Source organism: Stenella coeruleoalba (genome assembly GCF_951394435.1).
Source record: "Stenella coeruleoalba genome assembly, chromosome: 16".
Lineage (NCBI taxonomy): Eukaryota > Metazoa > Chordata > Mammalia > Artiodactyla > Delphinidae > Stenella > Stenella coeruleoalba.
Window position 1 is genome coordinate 11,402,099 of NC_137162.1, and position 22,302 is coordinate 11,424,400.

At 39.0% G+C, this 22,302-nt stretch overlaps 1 protein-coding gene and 1 pseudogene across 3 annotated transcripts in view; one reads left to right on the forward strand and one right to left on the reverse strand.

The window, feature by feature from the left end:
- Window positions 1-22,302, forward strand: part of MCMBP (minichromosome maintenance complex binding protein) — a 68,042-nt gene that overhangs the window by 25,892 nt on the left and 19,848 nt on the right. For both annotated transcript variants that reach the window (XM_079899544.1, XM_079899545.1), the window contains exons 5-8: window positions 6,646-6,747; window positions 11,934-12,078; window positions 14,901-15,052; window positions 16,758-16,858. In XM_079899544.1, the coding sequence (XP_079755670.1) occupies window positions 6,646-6,747; window positions 11,934-12,078; window positions 14,901-15,052; window positions 16,758-16,858 (500 nt within the window). The remainder of the gene's footprint in view (window positions 1-6,645; window positions 6,748-11,933; window positions 12,079-14,900; window positions 15,053-16,757; window positions 16,859-22,302) is intronic.
- Window positions 16,910-21,653, reverse strand: LOC307174937 (Y-box-binding protein 1-like; annotated as a pseudogene). Its single transcript has one exon. The product of its transcript is annotated as a Y-box-binding protein 1-like (transcript).

Sequence of the window (22,302 nt, forward strand, 5' to 3'; positions counted from 1 at the left end):
GACTGTGTGTGCATGAGTTTATCTCTGGGCTTTCTATCCTGTTCCATTGAACTATATTTCTGTTTTTGTGCCAGTACCATACTGTCTTGATTACTTTAGCTTTTTTTTCTTAAATCTATTTATTTTATTTATTTTATTTCTGGCTGTGTTGGGTCTTCGCTGCTGTGCGCGGGCTTTCTCTAGTTGCAGCTAGCGGGGGCTACTCTTCGTTGTGGTGCATGGGGTTCTTGTTGTGGATCACAGGCTCTAGGCATGCGGGCTTCAGTAGTTGTGTCTCAGGAGCTCTAGAGCGCAGGCTCGGTAGTTGTGGCACACGGGCTTAGTTGCTCCGTGGCATGTGGGATCTTCCCAGACCAAGGCCCGAACCCATATCCCCTGCATTGGCAGGTGGATTCTTAACCTCTGCACCACCAGGGAAACCCTTGATTACTGTAGCTTTGTAGTATAGTCTGAAGTCCTGGAGCCTGATTTCTCCAGCTCCGTTTTTCTCAAGATTGCTTTGGCTATTTGGGGTCTTTTGTGTTGCCATACAAATTGTGCGATTTTTTGTTCTAAGTTCTGTGAAAAATGCCATTGGTAGTTTGATAGGCATTGCATTGAATGTGTAGATTGCTTTGTGTAGTATAGTCATTTTCACAATGTTGATTCTTCCAATGCAAGAACATGGTATATCTCTCCATCTGTTTGTGTCATCTTTAATTTCTTTCATCAGTGTCTTATAGTTTTCTGCATACAGGTCTTTTGTCGCCTTAGGTAGGTTTATTCCTAGGTATTTTATTCTTTTTGTTGCAGTGGTAAATGAGATTGTTTCCTTAATTTCTCTTTTGGATTTTTCATCATTAGTGTATAAGAATGCAAGAGATTTCTGTGCATTAATTTTGTGTCCTGCTACTCTACCTGATTTTTTGATTAGCTCTGGTATTTTTCTGGTAACATCTTTAGGATTCTCTGTGTATAGTATCATGTTATCTGCAAACAGTGACAGCTTTACTTCTTCTTTTCCTATTTGGATTTCTTTTATTTCTTTTTCTTCTCTGATTGCTGTGGCTAAAACTTTCAAAACTGTGTTGAATAATAGTGGTGAGAGTGGGCGACCTTGTCTTGTTCCTGATCTTAGAGGAAATGGTTTCAGTTTTTCACCATTGAGAACGATGTTGCCTGTGGGTTTGTCATATATGACCTTTATTATGTTGAGGTAGGTTCCCTCTATGCCCACTTTCTGGAGAGTTTTTATCATAAATGGGTGTTGAATTTTGTCAAAAGCCTTTTCTGCATCTATTGAGATTATCATATGGTTTTTTAACCTTCAGTTTGTTAATATGGTGTATCATATTGATTGATTTGCATATATTGAAGAATCCTTGCATTCCTGGGATAAACCCCACTTGATCATGGTGTATGATCCTCTTAATGTGCTGTCGAATTCTGTTTGCTAGTATTTTGTTGAGTATTTTTGCATCTATGTTCATCAGAGATATTGGCCTGTAGTTTTCTTTTTCTGTGACATCTTTGTCTGGTTTTGGTATCAGGGTGATGGTGGCCTCATAGAATGAGTTTGGGAGTGTTCCTCCCATTGCTGTATTTTGGAAGAGTTTGAGAAGGATTGGTGTTAGCTTTTCTCTAAAAGTTTGATAGAATTCGCCTGTGAAGACATCTGGTCCTGGGCTTTAGTTTGGAAGATTTTTTTTTTTTTTTTTGCGGTATGCGGGCCTCTCACTGTTGTGGCCTCTTCCGTTGCGGAGCACAGGCTCTGGACGTGCAGGCTCAGCGGCCATGGCTCACGGGTCTAGCCGCTCCGGGGCATGTGGGATCTTCCCGGACCGGGGCACGAACCCGTGTCCCCTGCATCGGCAGGTGTACTCTCAACCACTGCGCCACCAGGGAAGCCCTGTTGGAAGATTTTTAATCACAGTCTCAATTTCAGTGCTTGTGATTAATCTGTTTATATTTTCTATTTCTTCCTGCTTCAGTCTCAGAAGGTTGAGCTTTTCTAAGAATGTGTCCATTTCTTCCAGGTTGTCCATTTTATTGGCATATAGTTGCTTGTAGTAATCTCTCATGATCCTTTATATTTCTGCAGTGTCAGTTGTTACTTCTCCTTTTTCATTTCTAATTCTGTTGATTTAAGTCTTCTCCCTTTTTTTCTTGATGAGTCTGGCTAATGGTTTATCCATTTTGTTTATCTTCTCAAAGAACCAGCTTTTAGTTTTATTGATCATTGCTACTGTTTCCTTCATTTCTTTTTCATTTATTTCTGAACTGATCTTTATGATTTCTTTCCTTCTGCTAACTTCGGGATTTTTTTGTTCTTCTTTCTCTAATTGTTTTAGGTGTAAGATTAGGTTGTTTACTTGAGATTTTTCTTGTTTCTTGAGTTAGGATTGTGTTGCTATAAACTTCCCTCGTAGAACTGCTTTTGCTGCATCCCATAGCTTTTGGGTTGTTGTGTTTTCATTGTCATTTGTTTCTAGGTAGTTTTTGATTTCCTCTTTGATTTCCTCAGTGATCTCTTGGTTATTTAGTAGCATATTGTTTAGCCTCCATATGTTTGTATTTTTTACAGTTTTTTTTTTCCTGTAATATCTAGTCTCATAGCGTTGTGGTTAGAAAAGATACTTAATACGATTTCAATTTTCTTAAATTTACTAAGGCTTGATTTGTAACCCAGAATATAGTCTGTCCTGGAGAATGTTCCATGAGCACTTGAGAAGAAAGTGTATTCTGTTGTTTTTGGCTGGACTGTCCTATAAATATCAATTAAGTCCATCTTGTTTAATGTATCATTTAAAGCTTGCATTTCCTTAATTTATTTTCATTTTGGATGATCTGTCCATTGGTGAAAGTGGGGTGTTAAAGTCCCCCTACTATTTTTGTGTTACTGTCGATTTCCCCTTTTATGGCTGTTAGCATTTGTCTTATGTATTGAGGTGCTCCTATGTTGGGTGCATATATATTTATAATCGTTATATCATCTTGGATTGATCCCTTGATCATTATGTAGTGTCCTTCTTTGTCTCTTGTAATCTTTGTTTTAAAGTCTATTTTGTTTGATATGAGGATTGCTACTCCAGCTTTCTTTTGATTTCCATTTGCATGGAATATCTTTTTCCATCCCCTCACTTTCATTCTGTATGTGTCCCTAGGTCTGAAGTGGGTCCGTTGTAGACAGCATATGTACGGGTCTTGTTTTGGTATCCATTCAGCCAGTCTGTTTCTTTTTGTTGGAGCATTTAATCCATTTACATTTAAGGTAATTATTGATATTTATGGTCCTATTACCATTTTCTTAATTGTTTTGGGTGTTTTTTAAACATCTTTATTGGAATATAGTGGCTTTACAGAGGTGTGTTAGTTTCTGCTTTATAACAAAGTGAATCAGCTATGCATATATCCCCATATCTCTTCCCTCTTGCGTCTCCCTCCCTCACACCCTCCCTATCCCACCCCTCTAGGTGGTCACAAAGCACCAAGCTGATCTCCCCTGTGCTATGTGGCTGCTTCCCATTAGCTATCTGTTTGATATTTGGTAGTGTATATATGTCCATGCCACTCTCTCACTTTGTCCCATCTTACCCTTCTCCCTCCCCACATCCTCAAGTACATTTTCTAGTAGGTCTGTGTTTTTATTCCCATCCTGTCCCTAGGTTCTTCATGACCATTTTGGGTTTTTTCTTTTTTTCTTTTTTTCGATTCCATATATATGTGTTAGCATACGGTATTTGTCTTTCTCTTTCTGACTTACTTCACTCAGTATGACAGACTCTAGGTCCATCCACCTCACTACAAATAACTCAGTTTCGTTTCTTTTTATGGCTGAGTAATATTCCATTGTATGTATGTGCCACATCTTTATACATTCATCTGTCGATTGACACTTAGGTTGCTTCCATGTCCTGGCTATTGTAAATAGTGCTGCAGTGAACATTGTGGTCCATGGCTCTTTTTGAATTATGGTTTTCTCAGGGTATATGCCCAGTAGTGGGATTGCTGTGTCGTATGGTAGTTCTATTTTTAGTTTTTTAAGGAACCACCATACTGTTCTCCATAATGGCTGTATCAATTTACATTCCCACCAACAGTGCAAAGAGGGTTCTCTTTTCTCCACACCCTCTCCAGCATTTATTGTTTGTAGATTTTTTGATGATGGCCATTCTGATGGATGTGAGGTGATACCTCATTGTAGTTTTGATTTGCATATCTCTAATGATTAGTGACGTTGAGCATCCTTTCACGTGTTTGTTGGTAATCTGTGTGTCTTCTTTGGAGAAATGTCTATTTAGGTCTTCTCATTTTTGGATTGGGGTGTTTGTTTTTTTGATATTGAGCTGTATGAGCTGCTTATAAATTTTGGAGATTAATCCTTTGTCGGTTGCTTCATTTGCAAATATTTTCTCCCATTCTGAGGGTTGTCTTTTCATCTTGTTTATGGTTTCCTTTGCTGTGCAAAAGCTTTTAAGTTTCATTAGGTCCCATTTGTTTATTTTTGGTTTTATTTCCATTTTTCTAGGAGGTGGGTCAAAAAGGATCTTGCTGTGATTTATGTCATAGAATGTTCTGCCTGTGGTTTCCTCTAAGAGTTTGATAGTGTCTGGCCTTACATTTAGGTCTTTAATCCATTTTGAGTTTATTTTTGTGTATGGTGTTAGGGAGTGTTCTGATTTCATTCTTCTTTTTTTGGGGGGGGGTGTACACGGGCCTCTCACTGTTGTGGCCTCTCCCGTTGCGGAGCACAGGCTCCGGACGCGCAGGCTCAGCAGCCATGGCTCACGGGCCTAGCCACTCTGCAGCATGTGGGATCTTCCCGGACCGGGGCACGAACCTGTGTCCTCTGCATCGGCAGGCAGACTCTCAACCACTGCGCCACCAGGGAAGCCCCTAATTTCATTCTTTTACATGTAGCTGTTCAGTTTTCCCAGCACCACTTATTGAAGAGGTTGTCTTTTCTCCATTGTATATTCTTGCCTCCTTTATCAAAAATAAGATGACAGTATGTGTACGCGTTTATCTATCTCTGGGCTTTCTATCCTGTTCCTTGGTTTGTTTTTGCATGTCTTTTCCTTCTCTTGTGTTTCCTGCCTGGAGAGGTTCCTTTAGCATTTGTCGTAAAGCTGCTTTGGTGGTACTGAATTCTCTTAATGTTTGCTTATCTGTAAACGTTTTAATTTCTCCATCGAATCTGAATGAGATCCTTGCTGGGTTGAGTAATCTTGGTTGTAGGGTTTTCCCTTTAATCACTTTAAATATGTCCTGTCACTCCTTTCTGGTTTGCAGAGTTTCTGCTGAAAAACCAGCTGTTAACCTTATGGGGATTCCCTTGTATGTTATTTGTTGCTTTTCCTTTGCTGATTTTAATTTTTTTTCTTTGTATTTAATTTTTGATAGTTTCATTAATATGTGTCTTGGTGTGTCTCTTTGGGTTTATCCTGTTTGGTACTCTCTGTGCTTCCTGAACTTGATCGACTCTTTCCTTTCCCATGTTAGGGAAGTTTTCGACTGTAATCTCTTCAAATATTTTCTCAGCCCCTTTCTTTTTCTCTTCTTCTGGGACCCCTATAATTCGAATGTTGGTGTGTTTAATGTTGTCCCAGAGGTCTCTGAGATTGTCCTCAATTCTTTTTTTTTTTTTTTTGCTTTATTTTTTTTTTGCGGTACGCGGGCCTCTCACTGCTGTGGCTCCTCCCGTTGCGGAGCACAGGCTCTGGACGCGCAGGCCCAGTGGCCGTGGCTCACGGGTCCAGCCGCCCCGTGGCATGCGGTATCCTCCCAGACCGGGGCACGAACCTGTGTCCCCTGCATCCTGTGTCCCCTGCATCGGCAGGTGGACTCTCAACCACTGCACCACCAGGGAAGCCCTTGTCCTCAATTCTTTTCATTCTTTTTTCTTTATTCTGCTCCCTGGCAGTTATTTCCACCATTTTATCTTCCAGCTCACTTATTTGTTCTTCTGCCTCAGTTATTGTGCTATTGATTCCTTCTAGAGTATTTTTAATTTCAGTAATTATGTTGTTCATCACTGTTTGTTTGCTCTTGATTTCTTCTAGATCCTTGTTAAATGTTTCTTGTATTTTCTCCATTCTGTTTCCGAGATTTTGGATAATCTTTACTATCATAGCTCTGAATTCTTTTTCAGGTAGGTTGCCTATTTCGTCTTCATTTATTTGGTCTTTAGGTTTTTACCTTGCTCCTTCGTCTGTAACATAGTTTTTTGTTGTTTCTTTCTTTTCTTTTCTTTTCTTTTTCTCTTTTGATGGGTGGTGCTGTATTCTTGTCTTACTGGTTGTTTGGCCTGAGACGTCCAGCACTGGAGTTTGCAGACAGTTGGATAGAGCTGGTGTTGGTGCTGAAATGAGGACCTCCGGGAGGCCTCACTCTGATTAATATTCAAAGGGATTTAATTTTTTAACCTAGGGTGCTGTATATTTGGATTTGAAGGAAGGTACTGTATTGATTATTGCATTTGAAATGATTTTATGTCTGTTTTCTTTTCAAAAATGATAGTGTGTATTTAGTAGTTGCTTGTTAATTAACTCTTAATATGAAAGTATTTACTGTGATTTTATAAATAACATGGAAATATGGTTGCTAATTTTTAAAGTTTTTGTAATAAATTTTTTTAAATAAAACAAAATTTTGTATATATCACAGCCTCAGCAAGAAGTTGATTTAAACTCTCCACGAACTACCACTTTGGAAAGACAGACTTTCTATTGTGTTCCAGTGCCTGGAGAATCCACGTGGGTAAAAGAAATATCCTTTATCTGAACCTTCTTATGTGTTGAATGGTTACTGATTATTTTCTTAATTGAAGAGAGCACAATTCACATTTTGATTTTTTCTTTAAACTTAGTCTTTTTACCTCAGTGAAGGTAGCTGGAAAAGAAAATTATTCTTCATTTATAGAGCTTGGCTTTATTTTTATAAAATGTGTTTCCTTTGTCCTAAACAAGAAAGTCTATAAAACAACCTTCAGTATTCATCACTGAGAAATGATAAAATTAGGTGCATTCTGCTAGTGAAAAACTGTTTAAAGGATTGAGGTGGATTTAAAGGGACTGAAAAAGAGAGTTGCACAATCATTAAGTAAAAAAACTGGTTTTAAATTAGAACTCATTCTAATTTTATTAAGGGAAAACAATATGTTTGTTCTTTTGAGAGATTGTGGAGACATCTCATTCTCATTTTTATTTTTTTTTAGTTACTAATTTCTTTAGGCATTGTTCACATACTGAAATGCACAGATTTTAAAGGTATACTTAAGTGGTTTGCATACACCTGTAATTTGCACACCCATGGAAGTAAAGAATTTTGTGCCTTTTTCCCGTCACCACCTCCTCCCCACGACTGCTCTGATTTTTTTCACTATAGCTTAATTTTACCTATTGTTGAATGTCATACAAATGGAATCATATAACATATAGTCTTTTGTGTCTGATATCTTTTATTCAGCATAATGCATTTGAGATTCATCCATGTGTATCCATAGTTCATTCCTTTTTATTGCTGATGGTATTTGTTTATATAGTATCCAATTGATGAACATTTGGGTTGTTTCCAGTTTGAGGCCAGGCATTTTTTTGGTGAGATTTTAACTTACTAAATCAGTTTTTTAACAGATACTTTGTGTCGGTTGTGATAAAGTTGTGTATCTCTCAAGGAATGTTTCACAATCATTGAATCACAGTTCTTGAATTTATTGACATAAAACTTTCATAGTATTTCCTTATTTTCCTTTTAATGTCTAAGGCATATCTAACAGTGATCTCCTTTCATTTCCAAAATGTTAATTTATTTTTCTCTTTTATCCTTGATTAGTATTGCTAGGGGTTTGTCAGAGAATCAACTTTTTACTTTAATTTTTTGTTTTCTGTTTCATTGATGTTTGCTCTTATTTCCTTCGTTTTTAGTAATGGTTTTAATTTTTTTTTAAACCTTAAGGTTAGTGTGCAGATCATTTCATATCTTCCTTTTCTAATATTAGCATTTAAGGCCATAAAATACTCTCTAATCACTGCTTTAGTTGGATCCCACAAATTTTGACTTGTTTTTACTCTCATTCAGTTCAAAATATTTTCTAATTTCCTTTGTGATTTCTTCTTTGATCCTTGAGCCTCACTACAATATACTTCTGTTGATCTTTTAAACAGTTGTCTCCTACATAAATTTAGAAATAAGGGGGGAAAATTACGTCTTTTATGTTGCATAAATATTGATCATTTCTAGCTCTTTTGTCTTTGTCTGGAATCATTTCACTGAGCCTTTTTTTTAAGTACTAATCCGTTGGTAATAAATTTTCTCAGCTTTTTTTTTAACTGAAAATGTCTTTATTTCACCCTTTGGTGTGTGTGTGTGTGCGTGTGTGTGTGTGTGTGTGTGTGTGTGTGTGTGTCGTGGTGCTGCATTGTGCAGCATGCCGGAGTGTGTGTGTCGTGGTGCTGCATTGTGCAGCATGCCGGGGTGTGTGTGTGTGTGTGTGTGTGTGTGTGTGTGTGTGTCGTGGTGCTGCATTGTGCAGCATGCCGGTGTGTGTGTGTGTGTGTGTGTCATGGTGCTGCATTGTGCAGCATGCCGGATCTTAGTTCCCTGATCAGGGATCTATGTCCCCCCTGCATTGGGAGCATGGAGTCTTAACCACTGGACCCCTAGGGAGGTCCCTCACCTTTGTTTTTGAAGGATATTTTCGGAGGTTGTAGAATGCTTTTTTTTCTCCCAGTGGTTATAGAATGCTTGATTGACAGGTATCTCCCATCTTCAACACTTTAATGATATTGTTCCATTGCCTTCTGGCCTCCATTGTTTTTTTATAAAAGGATAGCTATCATTTTTATCATTGTCACGTGTATGTAGTGGGTCTTTAGTTTTCCTCTGGCTGCTTCTAATATTCTCTGTGGTTTTCAGCGGCTTGGCTATGATGTGCCCACGTCTGGGTTTTTTGTGTTTATCTTGCTTGGGTTTTATTGAGCTTTTAGATCTGTGGGTTGATATTTTCAGAAGATTTCAGCCATTATTTCTTCAAATATTTTTCTGTCCCAGTCTCATCTTTTTCTCATTTTCTGGGGCTCAAATCACATGATTGTAGACTAATTATTATTGTTCTCAGGTGATTGAGGGTTTTTTTTTTCCATTTTATGTTTTAGTTCTAGATTTTTTCATTTGGTTCTTTTTCTTTGTTTCCATTTTTCTGATGATAGTCCTCATCTTTTCTTTTAAAATTGTAAATTTTGGAATTGCTTTTTAATGCCCTTGTCTGCTAATTCCAATGTCCAGGTTGTCTCTGGTTTTTTTTTTTTTTTTCTGTTGATACTGTTTTTAATCCTGCTTATAGGCCATACTTTCCTGCTTCTTCACATAATTAATCATGTGTTATGATTAGTTATGCTGATGTACAACACTGTTGACAGTTTTGTCTTCACGAGTGTTGAATTTTGTTCTGGCAGGCAGGTAATTTAAGTGGGTCACTTTGATCTTGCCAAGGCTTGGTTTTGGGATTTGTTAAGGTAGGTATGAGTGGCACTTACAATGTAGGATGTAGTCCTTACTTGCGAGATGTGCTATTTCCGGGTCTCACCTAAATGCTCGTGATTCTCAGCAGGGTCCAGTTCTAGTATTGTGTAACTTCCAGAAGCTCTGCTAAGCTCCCAACCAAGCAGCAGCTGTTCTCTCCTAGGGCTCTATTTGAAGCTCTTTGCTCTCTAACTGTTCTGCAAATTCCAGTTGCTTCAGTAGCCTTGAGCTATGTGCTCTGTTTTCTCTACCAGCAAGAGCAGAACCTCCACTTCCCTTTGCTGCAATTTGGAAAATGCCCCTGAGAGAGCTGGGGAGAATGTGGAGTTTACCTGTGGTGTTTCTTCTCATTCAAGGATCATAACCTTATGTTCTTTGTTGTCCAAAGACTGAAAACAGTTGCTTCATGCCTTCTGTTCAGCTTTACAGGTTTTTTGTTTTTTTAATTGAAGTATAGTTGATTTACAATATTGTGTTAGTTTCAGGTATACAACAAAGTGATTCAGTTATACATATATATATATATGTATTCTTTTTTAAAGTTTGTTTTCCATTATAGATTATTTCAAGACACTGAATATATTTCCCTGTGCTAAGCAGTAAATTCTTGTCGTTTATCTATTTTATATATGGTAGTGTGCATCTGTCAGTCCCGTACTCCCAATTTATCCCTCCCCCGCCCAGCCCCTACCCTTTGCCTTTGGTAACCACGAGTTTGTTTTCTATGTCTGTGAGTCTGTTTCTATTTTATAAATAAGTTCATTTGTACTATTTCTTTATATCTCACATATAAATGATATCATATAATATTTGTTTTTCTCTGTCCGACTTACTTCACTTAATATGATAATCTCTTGGTCCATCCATGTTGCTGCAGATGGCATTATTTCATTCTTTTTTATGGCTGAGTAGTATCCGTGTGTGTGTGTGTGTGTGTGTATACACGCCACATCTTTATCCATTCATCTGTTGATGGACATTTGGGTTGCTTCCATGTCTTGGCTATTGTAACTAGTGCTGCTTTGAACATTGGGATGCATGTACCTTTTCAAATTAGAGCTTTTGTCTTTTCTATATATATGCCCAGGAGTGAGATTGCTGGATCATAATGGTAACTCTATTTTTAGTTTTTTAAGGAGCCTCCATTCTGTTTTCCATAGGGGCTGCACCAATTTACATTCCCACCAAGAGTGTAGGAGGGTTCCCTTTTCTCCACACTCCAGCATTTATTATTCGTAGACTTTTTTAGTGTATGTGCTGCCGAAGCAAGCACTATTTGTAGACTTTTTGATGATGGCCATTCTCACCAGTGTGAAGTGATTATACCTCATTGTAGTTTTGATTTGCATTTCTCTAATAAATAGCAGTGTTGAGCATCTTTCATGTGCCTGTTGGCCTTCTATATTCCGTCTTTGGAGAAGTGTTTGTTTAGATCTTCTGCCCATTTTTTGATTGGGTTGTTTGTTTTTTTCTTATTGAGTTATATGAGCTGTTTGTATATTTTGGAAATTAAGCCCTTGTAGGTCTCATCTTTTGCAAATATTTTCTCCCAGTCTATAGGTTGTCTTTTCATTTTATTTATGGTTCCTTTTCTGTGTGAAAGCTTATAAGTTTGATTAGGTCCCATTTGTTTATTTTTGCTTTTATTTCTATTGCCTTGGGAGATCAGTTTTACAGTTCTTTACAGCAAGGTAGGGGGCATAAGTTTGAGCTGTTAATTCTTATGACCCAAACTGGAAGTTCAGCCTTCTTTTATTGAAAATAAATTTTTGTTATTCTGGGTTTTTTAAAAAATTGAGGTGTCGTTGATTTACAATAATGTTTTAATTTCAGGTGTACAACATAATGATTCAAAATTTTGATAGATAATACTCCATATTTATTATAAAATGTTGGCTGTATTCCCTGTGTTATACAACAGGGGTCCCCAGCCCCTGGGCCGTGGCCTGTTAGGAACTGGGCTGCACAGCAGGAGGTGAGCGGCGGCCGAGTGAGGGAAGCTTCATTTTGCCGCTCCCTGCCGCTCTCATTACCGCCTGAACCATCCCCCCCATACACACACACACCCGTCCGGGAAAAATTGTCTTCCATGAAGTTGGTCCCTGGTACTAAAAAGGTCGGGGACTGCTGCTATACAATATATCCGTATAGCTTATTTATTGTATACATCAACCTTCTTTTAAAAATACATTTTTATTTTAACCAAACTGCCAAAGTAATAGTCTTTTTTTTTTTTTACATCTTTATTGGAGTATAATTGCTTTACAGTGGTGTGTTAGTTTCTGCTTTATAACAAAGTGAATCAGTTATACATATATATATGTTCCCATATCTCTTCCCTCCAAAGTAATAGTCTTTTATTAGTCACCTAGGTAGGGTAACTTACGATATTCCCCAGTTCATGAAAATCTTTCCTTAACCTTTCATTTAACGTCTATGTTAATACAAACCAAGCTCGAGTCAGCCCTTCAACGTCCTACACTCCCAGTCGTCACAAGAGGAGTTATGAAGATGATGAAGATATGGACCTACAGCCGAATAAACAGAAAGAGCAGCACGCGGGTGCCAGGCAAGCAGGTAGTGTGTGCCATTGGGCTTTCGGTAGACTTCTGGTCTCTTGCAGTAGATTCATATTCAGAATTAATTGTTGTATAATGTAGCTCTAGATTTAGGAGCTGGCAGTAATTTGACAACTTTGCTTTGAGGTTTATCAGAATTATAGACGGTTCTGAGAGTTTGAACAGTTACTCTTTGGTCACACTGTGCTTCATAATTGAGCAGTTAGGCATCGCTTAGTGAGAAGTGGCTACTCTACTGTCAGTTGTTAAGGGTCTCAATTTGGGTAGCTGGAAAAGGTCTTTTATCTTTCTTCATATTTTATTTATCTCAGCTTTTAAGTAATATGAAGTACTCTACCCTAAAAGTGACTTATTTATATCTGAAACATCCTTTCTTATTTTCTTTTTGGAATAGTGATGCTTTTAATTAGTAAGACTGAAAACATTGGAGGAAAAATGTGAAATTGTGGTATACTGGATTACTTACTCCTAAACTTTAAAATTAATTAAAACACAATTCTGATTAAAACAAGGAGACCAAAAGTTGAAATTTTCCAAGAGAATGAGAGAATTTCAAAATTGGTATATATCATTATTGATTTCTCCAATCACAGTTATTATGAACACTGAATTCCTTCATATGGCAGGTAGATAAGTTTGTCTTTATTTCTCCTTTTGTGTCCAGTCATTTCTCTTTAGCATCTTTAATCCAAGGACAAGTTAAAGGCAGAGGAGGTAAAAACAAATTAGTCTAGTTAATTTGAATGTGAAGGATGGGTTGAGAGGGCAAATATAACACTCAGTGGTAAACAAAGATTTACTACTGAATTTCATTTTATCATATATTATTCTACTTTATAAGTTCATATTACCGTATTTCTTTAATGCTAAGGCATATTTTAATGTTTTTAAAATTGGAATGTTTTACAGTAAATGTATACAAATGTGATAGTATTCTTTTTCTCCACTCACCCCCCAAATGTTTATTAAAATTAACGGTGTATCATAACAATAAATAACATATTAGAATCCAAAACACATGGTAATTCTCTTATCATTTAAGCTATTGGTGCTTCTATTTCTTGCCCCTTTTGTTTGAATATCATACTTTTCAGAGCTTTTGAATACATTTGAGTGCATTATTTATGTAAAGTTTACCTTGTTTGTTGGTTTCTAAGCAATCTTTCAGGCTGTATATATATTTTAAGCTGTTTTGGAGATAAGTGTAGATTCACATGCAGTTGTAAAACATAAGACAGATCCTGTATATACTTGATCCAGTTTCATCTGGGTCAACATCTTGCATAATTAATAGTAGAATATCATAACCAGGAAATGGATATTGATATAGTCCATAGACCTTATTCAGAATTCACATCTTTACATGCAGTTATTTTTGTGCATGTGTATGTATTTAATTCTGTGCAGTTTCATCACATGTGTAGATTCATGTGACCACTACCACAGTCAGGATACAGAACTGTTCATTACCCGGATCTCTCATGTTGCCCTTTTATAATCATACCCACCTCTCCTGCCTCTCTACCTCTTCCTGGCAACCACTAATTTGTTCTTCATCCCTATAATTTTGTCATTTTAAGAATGTTACATAAATGGAATCATGTAGTATATAGACTTTGTAGATTGGCTTTTTTTCATTCAGCAAAATTCCCTTGAGATCCATTCAAGTTGTTGCTTATATCAATAGTTTATTCCTTTTTATTGCTGAGCAATATTGTGTGGTATGGGAAGCTGTATTTTAATTCTAACTAGTTATCAGCCCTAAACTGTGACTACTGTAGGGGTAGAGGCTATCTTTATTTTTATAAAATTAATTTATTTATTTTAGTTTTGGCTGTGTTGGGTCTTTGTTTCTGTGTGAGGGCTTTCTCTAGTTGTGGCAAGTGGGGGTCACTCTTCATCGCGGTACACAGGCTTCTCACTGTTGCGGCCTCTCTTGTTGCGGAGCACAGGCTCCAAATGCACAGGCTCAGTAGTTGTGGCTCACGGGCCCAGTTGCTCCACGGCATGTGGGATCCTCCCAGACCAGGGCTCGAACCCGTGTCCCCTGCATTGGCAGGCAGACTCTCAACCACTGCGCCACCAGGGAAGCCCGAGGCTACCTTTTTTTTTTTTTTTTTTTTTTTTGCCGTACGAGGGCCTCTCACTGTTGTGGCCTCTCCCGTTGCGGAGCACAGGCTCCGGACGCGCAGGCTCAGCGGCCATGGCTCACAGGCCTAGCTGCTCCGTGGCATGTGGGATCTTCCTGGACTGGGGCACGAACCTGTGTCCCCTGGATTGGCAGGCGGACTCTCAACCACTGTGCCACCAGGGAAGCCCCCGAGGCTATCTTTAAATGATCTTTTGTATCCCCAGCAACTAGTCTGATTCCTGGTACATAGTGGACATTAATAGATGTTTGGTAAATGAATTTATTGTTATATGGTTTTATTCTACTTAATAAGTAGAAAGAAGTATGTTCTACAAAGGTGTTTTTGTTGTCAGTAGACCCGTGTACTCCTTGGGTCAAAGATGTCAAGTAACGATGTTAAATATTAACTTTAAAGTTACTTACATGAGATTTGATGGGGGGGGGGAATTTGTTGCCATTTTATTGCAGGTGGAAAGTGATTACACTTTCAGATCTTCATAATAATCTTTGTTCTCTTGATAGGTCAGAGGGCTTCTAGTATGTGTTATTTCCTTAAAAACTGTAACAACTTGAAGTTTGTAAGCTCAGAAGCATCATTTCTATCAAATTCAAAAGGCTGTTTAGGAATGTTCTTTATCTCCAGGAAGCCTTAGCAATGATGATGTGCAATGCTGTCCCTTTGAATTTAGGGAGTGTTGGTGGTCTTCAGTGGTGTGGAGAACCAAAACGTTTAGAAACTGAAGCTTCTTCTGGACAACAGCTGAACTCGCTAAACCTCTCTTCTCCTTTTGATCTGAATTTTCCACTGCCAGGAGAGAAGGGTCCTGCATGCCTCGTGAAGGTAATATCATAGACCTGATGCTGACAAAGATGTGTTAAGTGTCTCAGAAATTAAAACAGAAATCTCTTAGCATTTGTATTAGCAAGTTTTCTCTTGCTGCTATAACAAATCACCACAAACTTAGTGGCTTAAAACAACAAAATTTATCATTTTGCAGGCTTTAGGCCAGAAGTCCAACATGGATCTCACTGGGGGTAAAATTCAGGTGACAGCAGGACTGGTTCCTCTCTGGAGGCTTTAGGGGGGAGTCTGTTTTTTTGCCTTTTCCAGCTTTTGGAGGCTGCCATTATTCCTTGGCTTGTGGCCCCTTCCTCCGTCTTCGAAGTCAGCAATAATGCAGCCCTCTGACCATTTCTTCATAGTCACATCTCCCTCTGTCCTTAGGTAGGAGAGATTCTCCGATTTTCAGGACATGTATGGTTAAATTGAGCCCACCCATGCAATCCAGAATAATCTCCCCATCTTAGGGTCCTTAATTTATACAAGTTCCTTTTACATGTAAGGTAACAACATACTCAAGGATTCCAGTGATTAAGAAGTGGATATTGGTCGGAGTGGTGGGGGGACATTATTTTGTCTACCACGGCATTGTTTACAAAAAGTGGATATTTCAGATAGATGTGGAACAACTTTTAAATTAATATCTATTTCCTTTCTATATCATTTCTAACTTACTAATATCTGCTTTATTTTTTAATATTTATTTATTGGCCGCGTCGGGTCTTAGTTGTGCGGGATCTTTGTCGCGGTGCGCTGGCCGCTGTCTAGTTGAGACGCGCAGGCTATGTAGTTGCAGTGCGGGCGTAGTTGCCCCACCACATGTGGGATCTTAGTTCCCACACCAGGGATCGAACCTGGGTACCCTGCATTGGAAGGCGGATTCTTAACCACTGGACCACCAGGGAAGTCCCTATCTGCTTTATTTTCATCATTCTTCCTTTTCTTATCAAAAGCCATTTCTCACTTAGATTTAAAATAAGGTAGAAGGAAAAAAATCTGTTAATAGTTTGTTCCCCTATTTTGCTTATTCTGGTTTTTTAATCATGAGAGGTGAACAAGTGATACAAGTTTCAGAAATGATCATTGAGAATTTCTGTTCTTAGTTGTTGTGGTTTTAACTTAAATGGCACTTCAGTTATGTAGCACAGGAGCAAGAATTAGCACGTTTTTCCTTCCATGCTTCTCTTAGGTCTCACCAGTAGGAGGCTTTGACAGTTTCTAATATCCATCATGATAGACAACTTTGAAAGTTTGGCTCTTTACTGTGAGAAACCTCATGGCCATTCTAAGTTTGTGTTAGTCCTCCTAACACTGCATAGCTTGTGAATAAGTCCAAAGTTAATAATCGTGGGGTTTTCCCTTCTCTTGATGTAGTTAATAGATTTTGAGGTAATGCATGTTTCTAGTTTTAGTTGACCATCATCCTTGGGGGAAAGCCTTTTCTCTGAATGTAGTGGGGAAACAGACATTGGTCAGGAGTCAGGAGGGCTCATGTTTTAGTTGTTAACGTATTTGCTCGTTGCAGAATGACTTCAGGTAAGTGCTTTACCTCTCTTGATCTCAATTTATCAAATAAAGGAGTTGCTTTGAGGTTCATTTTCTGATTTAAAATGCTAAGATATTATTATTACTTTAAGACTAACATCGTGTGCTTTTTTGGTGTTATTTAGTCCTAACAATGTGATTTTGTGTGGCCTCTTGTTAGGTCTATGAAGACTGGGATTGTTTTAAAGTAAATGATGTTCTTGAGTTATATGGCATACTATCTGTGGATCCTGTGCTAAGTATACTGAATAATGATGAAAGGTGAGTCTATTTTGACATAATTACCCTCCAGCTTTTCTGAAAGTTTGAAATTATAAAGAACTCCCTTTCTCCCTTTACCCAAATTTACAAGTTGTTAACCCTTATGCTCCATTTGCTTATTTTTATACATACGTACACTTTTTGGAAACTCTTGAGAGTAAGTTACGTATGTCATATCCTAAATACTTGTTGCATTCATATTTCCTAAGAACAAAGACCTCGTATATAATCAGAGTATAGCTACAAAGTTTGGAAATTTGCTGTGAATACACAATACACTAACCACAGACCACACTAAATTTCACTAATTGTCTCATTGCTCTTCTTTCTGGCAGTCATTTTCTTGGTCCAGGATCCTTAGGATCACTCGTTGCGTTAACCTGGAGCAGTCTCCAGCTCTTTGTTGTCCTTCGAGGCCTTGACAATTTTTTCTGTTCTTTCAGATTATACAACAAAAAATTCATTTCTCACAGTAATGGAAGCTGGGAAATCCAAGGTTAAGACGCCAGTGTCTAGTGAGGGCCTTTTTCCTGGTTTGCAGATGGTTGTCTTCTTGCTGTGTCCTCACATGGCAGAGCAGAACCTTGACACTTAAAGAGTAGAAACCAGTTATTTTGTAGGGTGTCTCTCAGTTTAGGTTTGTCTGATGTTTCCGTGTGATTAGATTCTGGTTATACATTTTGGGCAGGAAACTACAAAGTGATGTATCTTTCTCAGTGTATCACACCAGCAGGTACAGTATCCCGTTCCTGGTGAAGTTCTTTTTGACCACTTGGTTACTTGTGGTACACACGTACATCAGTCTTTATATTATTTACAAGTCGGTATATCAGAAACCATGAGCTCACACTGTCTTCCTGGTTCCAGTTCAGTTCAGCTCCACAACTCAATGTCATTCTAGTCTTCCTCCTTTCTGTATTTGTAATCCCCTTTTCTAACAGAAAGAAACTTGACTCCCAGTATCCTCAATATATTCTTTTGCTCAGGTTAAGGTCTACCAGGTTTCTCTACTGTAAAGTTACTATTTTTCACTTTGTAGTTAACAGGTAGTTTAGAGGGAGCTACTTCAAGACCATATCATTTCAGTTTCATTTAATTTTCACCCACTTATTTTAGCATTCATTGATGATTCTTGTTAGACTCAGTTGTTACTCTGATGGTGATTTTCTGTTCAGTCATTCCCTCTACATTTATTCATTGGCATTCTACTGTAAGATTTCTCTCCTATTTATTCATTCAAGTACTTTTTGTTTATGTTAGTGTGGATGTTAATCTGTTATTTATTTTGAGGCTCAAATTTTCCCATATTTGGCTACTGGGAGCCACTTTAAGCAGGCTCTGGGTTCTTCTTTTTTTTTAAATTATTATTATTTAAGACCTTAAAACTGGTGCTTGCAGTTTGTTGACTTTTTTGAAAAAATCAAGCAGTAAACTTTTATTGCAAATTAAAAATGAGGTTCTTAAAAAAATCTCAACTTGACCAGATATGAAACAATTTAAAAACCTTTAAAGGTGTATTGAGAAAAAACAGGCTTTTTCTTTTTTTTTTTTTAAACACGTTTGTCATTACCTGAAAGAGACGTCTTTAGGTAAAAATAATAAAAACCCCTTGCTGCTTAGATAATGCAGATAGTTCTAGTTATGTGGTCAACAGGCAAAAAGCAAGCACTTAAGGTCTTCAGCTCCAATCTCTTGTTCATTTCTTATTGCTGGAATTTCATATTTGTTTCTTGTTGGATGACTAAACCGGGTGATGGTAGAGATGGTAAGCCGGCATTTTCTCAGCCCCGCCCTGCTCAGCCTCGGGTGCGGATGAATTCTCAGCTGGTGGATTGGCTGCTTTTGTCTCTTTGCCATCTTGTGGTTCAGGGTTTTCTGGGCGTCTGCGTCGGTAATTGAAGTTGCCGCGGTACCGATGTCGAGGTGGCTGCTGACGTTGGGTCTCATCTCCTTGATTTTCCTTATCTTCTTCATTGCCGTCCTCTCTGGGCATCTTTGGCGAGGAAGGCGTATTCTGTCTCCTCTACCTTGTTCTCCTGCACCCTGGTTGTCAGCACCCTCCATCACTTCTCTCTGCACAGGAGGGTTGGAGTGCTGTGGTCGACACCCACTGGGTCTCTGCATGCAGTAAGGTGGGCACCTTCGCCTGCGGTAGGGCCAACGCTGTTGGGCCTGGCACTCTCCAATCCCTCATTCTTTTCCCCACTCTCACTGTTCTGGTAATTCTGCGGGTGATTGCGTGGAGGACCCCTACGACGTGGATAGTGTCTATGATGGTTACGGTCTGCTGCATGTTTACTGCCTTGCGCTGGAACTGCACCAGGGCCTGTAACATTTGCTGCCTGCACACCCCCCTTTTCTCCTTCAGCAACATCGAACTCCACAGTCTCTCCATCTGCTACACCGCGAAGGTACTACCTGGGGTTCTTCTTTATGGCAGTCTGGTGTACGAATACATGTTCCTTGGTGTCATTCCTGTTGATGAAACCATATCTGTTTCTTACATTGAACCATTTTACTGTTCCCAGAACCTTCGCCGTAATGATCTTTTTGTCCCCACCAGCAGGCGTCGCTGATGTGAGGCTGCCGGGGCCACCGCTGCCTGAGCCACTGCCAGTCCTGCCCATGCCCGTCGTGCTGGGCTTGGCGGCGGCAGTAGTGAGGGCGGGGGGTTGGGTGGCGGGTGGCTGCTGGGTCTCGGCCTCGCTGCTCATGGTTGCGGTGATGGTGAGTGGGGACGGTGGCAGTGGGGCTGCTCGGGGCTCTCCGGGGTCTGCTCCTGCTACCGATGGAACTGTGGGTTCTTTTTTTTTTTTTTTTTTGCGGTACACGGGCCTCTCACTGTTGTGGGCTCTCCTGTTGCGGAGCACAGGCTCCAGATGCGCAGGCTCAGCGGCCATGGCTCACGGGCCCAGCCGCTCCGCGGCATGTGGGATCTTCCCGGACCGGGGCACGAACCCGTGTTCCCTGCACCGGCAGGCAGACTCTCAACCACTGCGCCACCAGTGGGTTCTTTTTGACGTGACCTTATCTTACCGTTTTTGAACATATATTTTCTGATGCATTAAGCTGTTTCAGCCTCATCTTGTACTTCCCATGCTTCAGCCTCAGTTTCAGCCCTTTTCCCAAGGAGCACCTGTGAGGAATTTTGTTTAAAAAATCAAGATTTGAGTACTGGTGTGCTCATTGGTACTGAGCTGGCATTGCTTCTATGCCATTTCAGCAGAGCTAGGAAATAAATATATACATACTCACACATGCACACATTTGTATACACACATCTACATATATTTTTATATTATTTACAATATCAGAAACCATGAGCTCACACTGTCTTCCTGGTTCCAGTTCAGTTCAGCTCCACAACTCGGTGTCATTCTAGTCTTCCTCCTTTCCGTATTTGTCGTTCCCTTTTCTAACAGAAAGAAACTTGACTCCTAGTATCCTCAATATATTTCTTTGCTCAGTTCTATGATATAGTAGGGTCCCCCTCACTTTGGTTTTGCTTTCCATGGTTTCAGTTACCTACAGTCAACCGCTGTCTGAAAATATTAACTGGGAAATTTCAGAAATAAACAATAAGTTTTAAATTGCATACCTTTCTTAGTAGTGTGATGAAATTTTGAGTTGTCCCACTCCGTCCTGCCCAGGACGTGAATCATCCCTTTGTCCAGGGTATGCCATCCGTTAGTCACTTAGTAGCCATCTCAGTTATCAGATCAACTTTCCAGGTATCACAGTGCCTGTAGTCAAGTAACCCTTATTTTACTTAATAATGGCCCCAAAGCATAAGAGTAGTGATGTGGCAATTGGGGTATGCCAAAGAAAAGCTGTAAAATGCTTTTTTTGAAGTGAAAAGGTAAAATTTTTTGACTTATACGGAAAGAAAAAAAAATCGTATGCTGAGGTTGTTAAGATCTACAGTAAGAACAGTAGAAGATTCTGTAAAATTGTTGAGATGGAAAAAGAAATTAGTGCTAGTTTTGCTTTTGCATCTCAACCTGCAAAAGTTACAGTCACGGTATGTGATAAGTGCTTAGTTAAGATGGAGAAGGCATTAAATTTGTACAATAAGATATTTTGAGAGAGAAACCACATTCACGTAACTTTTATTACGGTATATCATTGTAATTGTTCATTTTTATTATTAGTTATCATGGTTAATCTCTTACGGTGCCTAATTTGTAAATTAAACTTTATCATAGGAATGTATATATAGGAAAAGACATTATATGTGGGGCTCAGTACTATCCATAGTTTCAGGCATCCACTAGGGGTTTTGGAATGTATTCCCTGCTGATAAGAGGAGACTGCTATGCAGAGAAGGTAATTTCAGAATTGATAACCCATACCACTGCAAAAAACAAACCTAGTAACTTGAGTTCATTATTTGTTTCCAATTTTTATTTTAGAATGAGAGTGTATATATAGTCAGCTGTGTTCCAGAGTTACCTGGGTGACTTCTTCCCACTTCAGTGCTCTGCTAGTTGTTATTCATTATACATAGTTAGGTTCATTTGTTTCCATTGTGTTTCACTGCAGAGTTTCCCTCTGTCCTTATTGGTTTCTGTACTTAAGTATAGAAAACATGGAAATTGTTGCCAAAATCAAAACTGTATAAAAAGAATGTAGGAATGTCATTCCCCACTACCCTCATCTCTTCTACCCTGCTCCCACCCATGCTCTGTAGGGCAGGAGAGTGAGGCTTCATCTGCCGCTCCCCTTGCTCGCGTTGCCACCTGGACCATCCCCCCCAACCCCTGCACCCCCCACTCCCCAGCCCATCCGTGGGAAAATTGTCTTCCATGAAACGGGTCCCTGGTGCCAAAAAGGCTGAGGACTGCTGCTGTAGGGAACCAGCCTCAGTTCTGCTTTTATCCTTCCTGTATCTCTTTTTTGCAAAAACAGATACATATATATTTTTTTCCTCACTTAGCCTTATATAAAAGGGGGCATGGTATATGTGCTCTTTTACATATTTTTTCCCCTCACTTAATATATTCTGAAAATCCGGATCATCCTCATTCTTTTTTTTTTTGTTTTGAGGTTGGCGAAAGAAAGGAATTATATTCTGCCCCTGCAGTAGAGTTTTTTGTTAAATATTGGACATTCATCTTGGTTTTCCATAGGAAGAACTTATTTTTTCACACTTAAAAAATGATGCAAAACAGACGTTTTAAACAACTTTAAATAAACAGTTCCATAATAATGGCATACAGAATTGCTTGTCTTGGCTGTTTCTGGTTATGGTGAATTTCCTGCTTGAGTTACTTCATTTATGGAGGCATTTTAGTACACAGACTGAGCCAGATGGCCTGGGTTGGAATCCTGGTTTGGCCACTTACTGGCTTTGTGACCTTACACTTAACTACTACAGTGGCTTTGGTTTCCTCATTATACATGAGGGTGGTTGTGAGGTTTTAATGAATTTGTGTGTGCAAAGT